Here is a 14,332-nt window from a genome sequence, read left to right as displayed (position 1 = left end):
AGTTAGGAGACAAAGAACTGATGAAATGGAAGCTTCAGAGCCGGATAAATGGAATGAGGGTTCCTCCCAAGTGATAGAAGACAAGAAAAGGAAGAGTAGGTCAAGGAGGCACATAGGAGTAGAAGACTTTCCACATGGGGTAGGATCCATTCCTTACGACCTGGTAGCAGATGTGAGTAAGCAAGGACCAAAGATCTCATGGCAGCAACTCCTCCACCTTTCCCCAAAGATGCGTAGAACCTGGTCTAAGATGGTCAGCACTAGGAGGGCTAAGGCAAAGTCAGTTGGGTCTATTAGTGCAAGAGGAATGAAGGATATCGTGCCAGTCATTGATGCAGAGATTAAGAGTTAGCGAGTCTCCAATGTGTACGTAGATGGTGGAGCCGAGATTTGTGTTATGACAGAGAAATTAATGCATAGGTTGGGTTTGGGAGTAAACGAGCAAACTTCCTTACAAGCTAAGATGGAAAATAATGTAAGGGTGGCTTGTGTGGGAAAAGATAATGGAGTGAAGGTTTCAGCTTTTGGTGTGGCAATCTCAATTGATGCTTATGTGATCCCAACTAAGGGGGAGGGCTATCCGCTAATCCTTGGAAGACCTTGGCTTATGGCTATGAAAGCTAGGCAAGATTGGGAGACAGGTTCCTTTGAGTTGCGACCAATGAGTTGCGACCAAATCATAAGGTAGGTGGCAAGCAACAAAAAATTGTGTATGACATGAAGCAGGGTAGACAACAAGAACTAGAGATGGAGACTTCTATGGATGAATGGAGCACAAGTAGCTGCTCTTCATCTAAGGATGAGTCATCTGAGGAGGATGCTAGCTCTTTTGAATTCATGGGTATAATACTGCGAAACCTAGAAGGAGGTGGTCAAGACTCTCTAAACAAGGAAGAAGCCACAGGCTTAGAGGCGATGCTAGCTAAGGACCTACTAGAAGAAGAGAGAGAACCCTATTTGCAGGTACTAAAGAAGCATGCTGGCCTCTTTATAACTGATTACGAGCACATTAAAGGAGTGACGGTAACCCAACACCATATCCAATTAAAGGAAGGTGCCAAACCAGTGGTGCAAAGGCTAAGTAGATTAGGGCTAGTGCAACAAGATGCACTCTTAAAAGAAGTAAAAAGATTACTCAAGGCAGGATTTATCTACAGAGTGGAAGATTCTGAGTGGGTGTCTCCAGTTGTGGTAGCACCAAAGAAAAATGGGAAGTGGAGGGTATGTGTGGATTACAAGCCTCTAAACGCAGCCGCAAAAAGGGACCATTTTCCTTTGCCTTTTCAAGATGAAATACTAAATGAAGTGGCTGGTCATAAAAGGTACACAGTGTGTGATGGGTACTCAGGCTACTTACAAATAAGAATTGCAGATGAAGACCAAACAAAGACTACCTTCATAACACCTTGGGGGTGTTTTGCTTATAGAGTTATGCCTTTTGGTTTAACTAATGCCCCAGCTACTTTCCAAAGGTTTATGAACTTGGTGTTTCAACCTTACTTTGGTAAGTCCATACGAGTCTTCATTGATGATTTTTGCATTTACAGCTCTAGGGAAGTACATCTGTCCAAGGTTGATGAAGGTTTCACCCGTCTGGTTGAATTGGGTGGGCAATTGAATAAAGACAAGTGCCACATAGGTGAGAGCAAGGTCACTCTACTAGGCCATGTTGTGTCTCAGGATGGTATTGAGGCTGACCCTGAAAAGGTAAAGACATTGTTAGCTTTACCTACTCCTTCAAACGTGAAGCAAATAGTCTCCTTCATTCAAAAGGTTCGCTACATGGGACGATTCATACATCTCCTTTCTCAGGCAATCTATCCTTTGCAGCAGCTCACTAAACACACTACATTGACATGGAGTGAGGAGGGTGAAAGGTGCTTTCAAGAAGTTAAAACCATTTTGAGCTCATTGACTGTCGTCCTACAACCCACATGGGGTGAATTATTCTATGTAAATCCTAGTGTAGGTCCAGAAGCTCTAGGAGCTGTCTTGATGCAAAAAGACCCAAAGACATCTCTCATGAGACCAGTCTACTTCTCTAGTAGAGTGATGACAGCTGTTGAAAAGGGTTTCAGTGCAACTGAGCAATTGGTGCTAGCTCTTAAGTTTGCAGTGGAGAAGTTTCGGGCTTACTTACTTCCGAGACAATTTGTGGTGATCACAACTAAGGGGGTTTTTCCATATGCCCTACAACACATGGAATTGTCTCAAAGAATAGCAAAGTGGGTGGTACAGCTTCAAGAGTTTGACTACACACTACAAGTAGAGGATTCCACCCGTGCTTGTTTGGCAGATGTCCTCACACAAAGGTGTTATGAGAAGGCCAAGAAAGAGGCACCTAGTAAGGTACCGCCTATCCCGGAGCCTGAAGTTCTACTGGGAGAACACAGTCTGTATTTTGATGGGGCTTACAAGAGGACCAAAGACAAGGCAGCAGCAGGCATATTAATATTAGGTCCAGAGAAGGAGAAGATCTTTGCAAAAGGGTTTCATCTAAAAGAGGTTCATTCTAGCAATGAAGCAGAGTACCATGCCCTTGATTTAGGGTTGCAGTGTTGTCTTTCTCAAGGCATCACAAAGCTAAATGTTTTTGGTCACTCCATGTTGATTGTTTAAGCAAATGGTTGGTGTATGGGCCTGTAAAAATGACAAATTTTTTGTTAAGATGAGGGAAGCAAAGGCCTTGTTGAAGGGTTTTAAAGAAGTTCGAGTGCACTTTGTACCTAGAGATCAAAATCGAGAAGCAGATGCCTTAGCAGGTGAAGAACTACAAACTCTCATAGTAGGTGCTATCCTTGTGAAAAGTCCTTTATACCAGGGAAAGGAGGAGCTGCATGATTTACTTTACTTTCTTGAGCATTGTGAAGCACCCTCTGGTATGAGTAAAAGTGAACGTAGGTGGTTGGCAAAAAAGGCTACCAGCTATAGCTTAGTGAATGAGGACTTGTATTGTAGAGGGAAAGATGTTGTCTTAAGGAGAGTTCCTGCATCCCAAGAGATAAAGGATATTTTGTTTAGTTGTCATGAAGGTGTGTGTGGAGGACACTTTGCACAAGAGATTACTAGCAGAAAGATTTTACAAGCAGGGTTCACGTGGCCAAGCCTCCATCGAGATGTACAACATTGGTGCCGCACATGTGAGGTTTGCCAAAAAGATGGACCAAGGCGTCTTACCCATGAAAATCAGCATCCAATCAAAACCTATGGGCCATTTGAAAAATGGGGGATAGATGCAATAGGGCCACTACCTTGCACTCAATCAGGGAAGGAATACATCATTATGGGGGTGGAGTACATGACCAGATGGGCAGAAGTTCGTCCCACAAAGCGCATCACAGCCAGGGACGTGAGTGATTTCATTTTTGAATGCCTTTGTTGCCGTTTTGGCACACCTTTGGAGATTCTCTCGGATAGGGGACCGGGATTTCGAGCTGATTTAGTCGGGCAATTGATGAGCAAGTTAAAAATCAAGCGCAGGCACTCTACACCATACTACCCTCAGTGCAATGGTCTTGTGGAAAAGGTAAATGGTCTTATATGTAAAATCATCACTAAGCAAGTGCATTTACATCCTAAGGCATGGGACAAACACCTAGATGCATCACTTTGGGCCTACAGAACATCCTTTAAAACATCCTTGGTGTATACACCTTTTCACTTGGTTTAAGGGCAAGAGGCACTATTGCCTATAGAAGTGGAGCTAGCGAGCCTCCGAGTTCTAAAATCACATCAAGAGGATAGTCAAGAGAAGCAGGTGGAAGGAAGAATCATCGATTTGGAGAGGTTAGGGCTAGATCGAGAGTCAGCAGTGAAGTACTATCCAGCCCAGGCAGAGAAGAAACGAAAGAAGTTCAATCGCAACCTTGTCAAGAAAGGTATCAAGGAAGGTTCTTTAGTGCTCAGATACGACAATCGCTTTGATCGCAGGAAGGATAGTAAGTTCTTGCTTGAGTGGGAAGGCCCTTTTGTAGTGATACAGAGGTTCTCAAATGGTAGTTACCAACTAGGTGACCTAGATGGTAAGGTACATCAGACCCCGGTAAATGGTTGGCGATTGAAGGCCTACCAATGTTGTCTTTCACAGCCATATGCTGGTGAAATCAATGCTAAGGATAGTTCAGAGGAGAGCTCATCATATTCGAGCTCCAACTAAGGTAACAATCATGTACATAGTCGTTTCAAAAAAAAAAAAAAAAAAAGAGAACACAAAAAAAAAGGAAAAAAAGAGAAGATAAAAAGAAAAAAAGAGAATGCTACCAGTGAAAGCGGATATTGACAATGGATGGGGTATGGCTTTCAAGGGTCTAGGAGACCAGTTGTTAGTCATGGATGGATACAATTATTCATCAGAAAGGAATAAACAGGGTGCATCAGCCAAGAAAGCAGTAACATGGCAAATTCAATTGGTACCAGGTGGGTAAGTATTCAAGAGAACCCTATTGTAGCACAACCTACAGCTAGAGGCATCAAATACCTCTAGCTTAAGGGGGAGGGCTATATGATGCATGGTTTTTAGGACCCCTTCTGAAGATGCAATAAAGGCATAGTCAGTTGTTGGGGAGATGAGGATACTCTAGTCCAAGGGATCTCGAAAGAGAAGAAAAATCTACTTCACAAGCACCAAAGAGTAAAAAGTGTCATGGACAGAAGATACGTGGGAACCAGCTCTTATGCATGCCTACAACCTATATCTTACAGAATTAGCCCATTCTAGGTGTGAATTTCTAGTGAAATTTACACGAGGATGTTCGTGTGGACTCACAGCACAGCATACTCCGTTTTCACTTTTTTACCGATAGTAAATATTTTTTACCACAATAAATATTTTTTACCTACAGTAAATACTTTTCACCTACATGGTAAATACAAATCACTTTTTACCTACAGTAACTTTTTTTACCCATGGTAAATATTTTTTACTGCACCATAAGTATTTGGTAGGTAACAGTTCACTGTTACTAGAAGCAGTGATTGGGCATCAACAATGCTGTTACAGGAGGAGAAAAGGGGAAAATCTTATGGTAAAGGTGAGTCAATAGGGATAAAGACTTTTGAGTTGAAAAGAGACATGCTGATTTTTTCAAAGAACACATGTCAAAAGAAGCCATGGTTGAGGATTTTTTGAGAATTTGATATTCAGGAGGACCCAGCTGCCACCTCCCCCCCGCAGGTCCCCCCCTGACATGCGCAGAACCTCCAGTTTCAGCAGCCACCTTACCTGCTCTTAAATGCTGGTCAAGGCCTTATCCCCATGTGTCACAATCAGAAAAATCAGCATTTACCCTCCCCTCTCACATCACTCTAGAGAATATCTTGATGGTGACATATCAGGTGACCTCAATCTATTGACCACCCTAAGCAAAAAGTAACCCCAATCAGCGGATTTAAGCATGTTTATCCCTAATCCTAAACCCTCTCAGAAACCTATATAAGGAGGCCTTCTCTCACTCAAAACCAACACTTCACCCACTTCACCAAGCAACGAAGCTATGACAACATTGCTCACAACGAGGAGCTATGGATGGAGCTCTACTCTCTCTCCCTCTCTCTCTCTCCCTCTAGTATGCTACATTACTAGCCCTAAAACCTAAAGAAGGAGTCTTCTCTCATGCTCCATGGCCACCATCCTCGCCATCATTCTCTAAGGTATTGATGTGTTGCTAGTAGGATCATACCTACTTGCTGGGTTGATTGTTTTTGACAAGGGATTATGCCATCCTTGGCTTGCTTCTCTATATCCTTGTTATGTATGATCAGATGCCGTTGTATTGTTAAGCTGGTATCTTGTGTATATATATGCTACATAAGGTCCCTAAGCTTCGTTTCTATGTGTTTTGCCATATGTTTTGATGCCATCATAATGCCAAAAGTCTCACTTGCCTATGTGCACTATGTGTGAGGTCCCTAAACCTCTTAATTTAGGGTGGTGCCCCCTTTGTTTTGTTCTTTGCTTGTTTGCATGAGGCATGGTTTGTGGAGTGTGCACGAGTACAGAGGCCACCCGATTGCACTGCTCTTTTTCCCGCTATCAAGTACTTAGAACCCTCTTCAACCACCACCTTAAGGTTTACACTTAGGCGACCCAAGACTGTAACCATACCATTGCAAAACCTTAGTAGAGCACCATAGAACTCAAAAAATTGAAGGGTTTTTTTTCAACATGTAATTGTTGTTTACTCTCCTTGTTTGGGGGTGGGGGTGGGGGAGTTCCCATTTTGTGTCATGCATCAACATTGGTTGCATCACCTATCGTCATGCAGTATGAACACCTTTGTCTAGCTACTTCACTCTCATTGGATGTGCAAGCGGACTCACAGCTGTTGCCGCCACCCAATCTAATCCTAGCATGAGGCCCAGTTTTAGGATCCCTATCCCAAAAAGGTGACAACAACATTTGTAAATTTTCTAAGTGCATCGAATTCAAGGTAGTGGCAAATGTATCTTTTATGCTTCATTACCTTATCAACTCCTAAGTGGTAATAAGGTTCTTCACTAACTATCAATAGTGACATCTTAAGTAGTAGGACGTAAGAAATGACATTCCTCCATCTACAAAGTCTCAAAGCACAACCCAATCAAGCTCTCCACATCCAACTCCCCTAAGTGAATTTTAGAGGGTGCTCATAACCATGGGACCTCTACAAATAGCTGGTGCATCTTTTTTCTTTAGAAAACCCATTGACATGCAGCATATTCCATAGTTCTCAAGAGGAATCATTTTGAATAAGAATCCAACTTAGGGCAGCCTTGAAGGTTCATCATTGTAGGAATCGAAGGGACCTAAAATTCAACATCTAGAATTCCTACTTTGATTCCACACTTGAAAGCCAAAGTTACTGCTAGATTCACTACAATGGTGCACTTCCCAACTCCACCTTTCCCAAAAGCTACAGACACAACATCTCCAAAGCAAGGTCTTCTGTAGGCATGAGCTCTAAGGCTTCAACCTCTCTCTCTCTCTCTCTCTCTCTCTCTCTCTCTCACACACACACACACACACACACACACACACACACACACACATACACACACACATACACACACACAAAGGCAGGTGGACCATTGTAGGTGTCTAAGTCAAGATGCTTGTACGTGTTGCAAGCACAGCAAGCCCTTGCAATAGGATGCAAGCATGGAAAACTAACTTTGCATGCGCTAAGCGATGTACATTTCATTATTTCTCCAACCTCTTTAAGAAAAGTAATACATGTACCAGTTTTAACACATGGAAGCCTATAGTGCTCAAGGAGTTTTCAAGCTCTATTATGAAGAGTATGGGTAGACTATTTTTCTTATGCAAGTTTGCCAAGTTTTTGGAGAAAAGTTTTTCTTGAGCAGCACCTTTAATTTGCATCAGAAGCGTTTTGTTCCTTCAAAGTAGCATTGCCTTTAATTTAATTTTTTTCGAGCATTGTCTTCAATATGCAGTAGCAATGATTTTGTCTGTATAAAGGATTTGTTTGTGTTTACGAATGCTAGAAAATAACCTAAGCTAAGTTTAATCCCACCTACAATTTTTGAAATTCACCTATAAAACCTAAATTTGAAGGCGGGAATTGTGTAACTGCGGCAAGTACTTGAGAAAAGTCAAGTTTAGTCTAGTTTCACCTATGCCTACATTCTAAATTTGAAGACACAAAAAACTAAAAAGCCTATAGAATTTAGTGCAAAAACCCTCAAATATAGGCAACTCACCTCTAAAACTTCTCATATTCAAATTTTCAAAGTTTGTGATAAAGAGGATTGTGTATCCATCATCCAAAGAAGCTAGCTTGGTTGGTTTAGTACTCAATTTTTGTGACCCGGATCATTGGTTCAAGTGCGGTTAGGCGACCGGTGACCCTATATGCTCATAAGATCGTTTGGTTCAATTCACATGGGATTTTTGTGATTGGAATAGAAAAAGGTTTTTACACTAAATTTCTCTAGGCTTTGTAGATCTTATATCCTTCAAAGTAATAATTTAGAGGTAAAACTAAAAATTGTTGTTGGAATTACACTAAACCTATGCTTTTTCGAGCATTGACCGATAAACAATCCTTCAATTTGCCTCTAAAATTTCTCATATCTAGGAGCATAATTAACAAATAAGACGATTTAGAGTAATCCCATATGCAAAATTTTCAAGTTTGTGGTAAAGAGGATCGTGTATTCTCAAAAAAAACCCAAGGTTAGTGTGATCCCAACTACAAATTTTTAAGTTTACCTCTAAATTCTAGATTTAAGGGAGAGAAAAGATAAAGGTTTGAAGTCGCGTTTGTGGCACCCAACCATAGAGGAAGAGACAACTCGCATTGGGGGGATTTGCACAAGCATCCGCCTCATGAGATGAGCACACCTTTGGTCACCTTCATTGTTAACCATGTTCCCACCGTTTAACCACATTCCTACATATGAGAAATTTTAGAGAGACTTTAAAGGTTTTTATACTAAATTCCCTAGGCTTTGTAGGTTTCTCACGTTTAAATTTAGAATTTAGAGGTAAACCTACAAAAATTCAATCACTACATTGCTTTCTTTGTTAACCACTCTTTGACATATGATAAAAATTAGAGGTAAAATGGAAGTTTCTACACTAAATTTCTTCAAGTTTTGTCTTTGCTATGGGAGCAAGATCTTGGTGGGAGATTTGTGTGTATGTGTGTGTGCATGCGCACGTGCGCAATACTGCTCGGTCTCTCTTTACCTCTCTCCCTATCTCTCTATCTCCATGAATTGGTAACACAAGTGTTCTTGCCATCTCTTTTTCTCTTGAGTACTTCTAACAGTGCTTTAAAAAAACCTAGGTTTAGTGTACAATCCCACATACAAAGTTTAGAATTTACCACTAAATTTTAAATTTGAAGGTTAGGAAACCTACAAAATTTTAGAGTTTTTTTTGTAAAACTTTTTGATATAGTCATTTTACCTATTTTTCCGATACTTGTGCGACTCACCGCGATGCGAGTCAATATAGTCAGTTTATCTATTGCCCGATTGCTTGAAAAAAACCTAGGTTTAGTGTCCAATCCCACATACAAATTTTAAGATTTAGCACTAAATTCTAAATTTGAAGGTGAGAAAACCCACAAAATTTAGAGAGTTTTTTTGGAAAAACCTTTCCATCTAGTCAACTTACCTTTTTCCATGATGCTTGTGGAAATCACCGCGATGTGAGTCGATATAGTCAATTTATGTATTGTCACTATACTCGCATGAATCGCCTCAATGCGAGTTGTCCTTTCTCAGCTATGGTTAGCTGCAACAAATCATCGACTATCGTGGAACGTGACTTTGAACCTTTCTCTCTGCTACCTATGGGAGGAAGATCTTGGCAGGAGAATTTTTCATCTCTCTCTCTCTCTATTGGTGAGAGCACTACTACCTAGACTCTATTTGTCTCTTTGCATCTCTCTATCTTCGTGCATTGGCAACACAAGTACTCTTGCCCTCAATTTCTCTCTTGAGTACTTCCAGCAGTGTTTGAAACAAACCTAGGTTTATTGTAATTCCACCGACAAATTCTGAGATTTACAGCTAGGTTTTGAATTTAAAGGTGAGAAAACCTACAAAAATGAGAGAAAGTTTTTGTAAAAACCTTTCAATATAGTCAATTTACCTTTTTTCCCATTGCTAGTGTGAATCACCCCAATGTGAGTCATCCCTTCTCAGCTTCGGTTGACCACCACGAAGGATCGGATGTTGTACTCGAACCTTTGCAAGATCTTGATAAGATCTCTCTCTCTCTCTCTCTCTCTCTCTCTCTCTCTCTCTCTCTCTCTCTCTCTCTCTCTCTCTACTGGTCAGCCTCTCTTTGTCTCTTTGCCTCTCTCCCTCTCTGTGCACCGGCAACACAAAGTTCTCTCTCCATCTCTTTCTCACTTGAGTACTTTCAATAGTGCTTGAAAAACAACCTAGGTCTAGTGTAATTCAACCTACAAAATTTGACATTTACCCTACAAAATTTTAAATTTAAAGGGAAGAAAACCTACAGAATTTAGAGAAATTTAGTGCAAAAGCTTTTCAATATAGTCAATTTAACTATTGACTTTCTGCTTTCATGCTCGTGCTAGTCACCATGATGTTGCCGCTAAATTAATATAAATTTCAACACGAGAAAACGTACAAAATTTAAAGAAATTCAATGTAAAAGTCTTTAATATAGGCAATCTAACTATTGCCCCGATGCTTTTTCTAATCACTCTGATGGGAGTCATCCCTTCTCGGTTAGTCGCCATGAACTATCGGCTATCATTGAATGCAACTTTGAACCTTTCTCTCTATTGTCTATGGGAGTACAATTTTGGCAGGAATTTTTTTCCCTTCTGTGTGTGTGTGTGTGTGTGTCTGTGTGTGTGTGTGCATTCCTGTTACATTTCATAAGATATAATTTAGGTCATTCAGTCAGGAGCGACACAATTAAAATCGATATGGAATGACACCGATGTGGGCCGTAGCGAAGATGAAGCAGGAAGCACGATAAGCGACGCTGTTGGTGCGGACATTCAAACTAGGCTCACCATTCTATTGTAGATGGAGTCATGCCATTTCCCTCTTGAACAACAAGTCTTGACTTCAACTCCTCGTCGGCTAGATCTTTAAGGTCTCTTGGGATAGTTTCCTACGACGTTAAAACTCTCTTCTTCTTAAGTTGAGACACATTTTGCCCGAAGATTGGGTGGCCGGTTTTCAAAGTGGTCCTTTGTCAAAGTGATCTATTGAGATGGATCATGGTATCCTTGTTTTTCGAAGTACTATATCCTTCTTTTTCAAAGTGTTCTTTGCGTTCAATGCCGGCCTCTCCCCAGGGCTCACATACCCCTCTCCTCGACTGTACGCCATGGCTACAGATAAAAAATGGTATCTAAATTCAAAGGTTAAAGCCTTTTGTTTCTAAATTCAAAAAGTTAAAGCCTTTTGTTTCAAAAAATAGTTTGAAATTTGCGACAGTTGAAGCAGCTTGTTCTTGCAAGGTGCAAAGGGTGCATGATATAAAGCCCACAAAAATCCCGTCTAAGGCTGGGTTCACATTGAGGGGACGGAAGAGAGGCTCCAAAAGTTGGTTTTCCGGGTGGTAGAGTTAGGTAATGCACACTTCCGCCACCCTTTTGTTCACATAGAGGGTGGAAGAAAAAGTCACTTGATTTTCTTCCGCCGGCTTGTGTGAACATTGGGTGGCGGCGGAACACAAAGTGAAATGAAGAAGCATTTGACATTTGCATCAATAAAACATAGTACAAACCATAGCATAAAATTTAATTAATTGAACGCATATGTTACAAACGCATTAACTTGAAGATGATGATGAATCTAATTCCTCTAAAGCTTCATTTCCAAAAAATTATTGGACATTCATCCGTGCCTGCTCTTTGTACATTGCCTTTGCAATACTGTCTCGTCTCTCGGAGCCTACTCCAAGGTCATTGGAACCTCCTTCATCGCTCCCTTGAGCACGCTCCATAGCCTCCTCTACTCCGATTTCCCGTGTTGCCATGAGCTCCATCATCGAAGTAGCACCTGCTCTTCGATCCTCTGCTGCACGCCCAACATGACCCGCCAATTCTGATTCTGCCTCTCACACCCACTCCATATCAAAAGATTCTCCATGGTGGATACAGAGGTTGTGAAGCACAAGACAAGCTGCTACAAGATCTGGCACATAGCGTAGATTCATGTCACATCTTTTTAACAAAATTCTAAACCTTGCCTTCAACATTCCAAATGCTCTTTCAACTGGTATCCTTGTACTAGATTGAATGAAATTCCAGTAGTACTTGAGACGTGACAGCCCTTCTTTGCACCCTTTGAAAGGCACTAGCATATATGGCCATGCCGGATAAGCGCAATCACCAACAAGACAATAGTTCCCTAGGTCACCTTTTGCACATCTTTGACCTAGCTCACTTCTAGTGAAATTCAAGGAGTCATGCACTGATCCGGCCCATCCAACATCATAATTCCATATTGAACAATTAGCAGATACGGTTAGTTGCAGTAAAATAGAGTGGAAACCTTTTTGATTGAAGTAGTTGACATGGTTGTCCCTTGGGGCAATGATGGGAATGTGGGAACCATCTATCGCACCAACAACAAAGGGGATTCCTCTTGCAGCCTCAAACTCACGCGCCAATGTCGCAAGTCGAGAGCTTGTGGGCCATCTGATGTACAAATCCCTAAGGCCAGATTTCACAATTGCCTTGCAAAAATCAAGTACAATTCCACAGATGTACTCTTCGCACATCCATAAGTGTCACCGAGGCCCAAGAGACCATCTCCAGTAGCAAGTCTGGTAAGAGCGATTGCTACTCTATCTTGTATTGGCACAGCCTTGCGAAATTTTGTGGATTTCTTCTGCATGAAGGATGCAAGCTTTCCATAAAGGTAATTGAAGGTTTCTTTGGTGACCCTCAGACGCCTCTTGAACATGCTAGCATTGTAAGCACTTAGGAGATAGCATCGAACAAAACCTTGTGGACGTGGGTATGTCCACACACGCCGTCGTTCATGACCACTTCTTCGGTTGGCGATCTTCTTGAGGCTTACAGACCGTGCCATGCACTCGCAAACATGCAACCAAGTTTGCACCATGGACTCATCATTACGAAAGCTGGGTTCCTTTAGCAATTCATAAATGGCTAAAGAACACAACCATGCACAATAGAGAGCCATTTCCTTGGATATGGCCATTTAATCCTGCGAACATGTTGAAATGATGCAAGATATTTAGCACATGGTCTACTTTAATTTACAACATTTTTTTCATACTTTGAAAGTTGGAGACATTAAAAGAAGAAAGGTTTGAAAGCTTTGACAAATTACAACCAAACAGTGGAAAAACAAAACAATGAAGCTGTGAGAAAACTAGTTGTCACCCCCCCTAGACTCCTTCAAAAAATCACTCATAGTCATGCGCATTGCAGCTAGTATATTGAGCCTCTCCTTCTCCAAGGCAATATTCTGGCTAGTGGTCTCTTTGAGATGCTCCAAGAGAAGTTTCCCTATACCGGCCATCTCGGCCAAGGACTCCTCGTACTTCCGAGCGACTTTACGGGTAGAGGACAGAGTGGATTGGGTCTTCTCTGGATTTGGAGAGGGGTTTTCTTCTAAGGTGTCACCATTTGTTGGGGTAACATCCTCCATTGTGGATGAAGAAGCGTGGCTAACAGGAGTAACAGTGGCTCTGGCGTGGTAGTATTCATCCACTATGTCGAACCATTTGCATATATGCCTCCTATCATTACCAGAAATTGAGTTATGGACTTTGTCCTGTCGGTATTGTTGCAATACTGCTTGCCACTTTTTGTGGCAACTTTCACTATCTTTATCAAATTCAGGGTAAGTGGCGGCTAGTTTAGTAGCCACCTTTGCCCATAAATTGATCCCTTGCTTCCCGGGATTATTGAACTCCTCATTCATGCCCCCCCCGGATATGAATGAGTTGGTCCACCCACCAATCTTTCCACTTGCTTTTCTTGTTGTCGCCGTCATCATCGTCTCCCAAGTCGATGGTGCTCTTCTTCTTCGAGGCTTTGGGCTTCTTTGTTGCGGTTTGGTTTTGTAACACAACCTCTTCATTGGTGGCTTCTTTCCTCTTCGTCGGTTTGGCACGGCTTGCCTTGTGTTGAGAAGCTCGCATGGCATTAGGTGTAGGGTTGGGTGATGGAGTGGACGCCACATGATTGGGGGCGGCATCCATATTGGAGTTAGGACTAGTGACACTCAAAGGGGGTGAGGGATGAGAAGGATGAGTAGCCATAGTCGAATGTGGGCTATGAGCATTTAGAGTAGGAGATCCATAATTTGGGGGTCTAAACATAAAGGGAGAATTAGGAGAGATGGAGGGAGAATTCATCATGGCTTGGTAGCCATGAGGTGGCATATGGAAAGAAGGGTGGGGGAATGGGTAGAAAGTGGATTGAGAAAATGGAGGTTGGGAGAGAATAGGGTCGTCGTCTTCCCGTTGGGAGTCGATAAACTGATTTGGGTTGGAATCCATGGTACCTACAACGCAACAAAAAAACAATGTTAGGGATGTGCACACAAAGTTGAAAACAATTCATTAAAGTGAAAATCGTAGAATTCATAGCAACCTTGATGAGTTGATTTGCACCTCCGTCGCCCTCTTAACGCTTCAACCCTACAAGAACGCCATTTAAAAAAGGTTGGTACATCATAGAGCAAATCATGTTAAAAAAAGTTGGTACATCATTCTGAAAAGCCCTCAAATGTAAATGATTGAGCATGGCATTGAGCTTGAAGAAGCCTTCAAATGTAAAAGGGAGAAGCTTCAAATGAAAAAGGGAGAGGCTTTTACATTTGAAGAAGCCTTCAAATGTAAAAGGGAGAAGCT

At 41.7% G+C, this 14,332-nt stretch overlaps 1 protein-coding gene across 1 annotated transcript; it reads right to left on the bottom strand.

Moving 5' to 3' along the window:
- Positions 1 to 12,843: 12,843 nt before the first annotated feature.
- Positions 12,844 to 13,978, bottom strand: LOC147442779 (uncharacterized). Its single transcript, XM_086529430.1, has 2 exons — positions 13,434 to 13,978; positions 12,844 to 13,213 (listed from the first exon to the last, which is right to left on the bottom strand). The coding sequence occupies exons 1-2, from the start codon at positions 13,976 to 13,978 to the stop codon at positions 12,844 to 12,846; spliced, it is 915 nt and encodes a 304-aa protein (XP_086385556.1).
- Positions 13,979 to 14,332: the final 354 nt, after the last annotated feature.

The sequence above is a fragment of the Adiantum capillus-veneris genome, chromosome 14 (assembly GCF_014529385.1).
Source record: "Adiantum capillus-veneris isolate H3 chromosome 14, ASM1452938v2, whole genome shotgun sequence".
Lineage (NCBI taxonomy): Eukaryota > Viridiplantae > Streptophyta > Polypodiopsida > Polypodiales > Pteridaceae > Adiantum > Adiantum capillus-veneris.
This window is presented reverse-complemented; position numbering and strand designations above follow the sequence as displayed.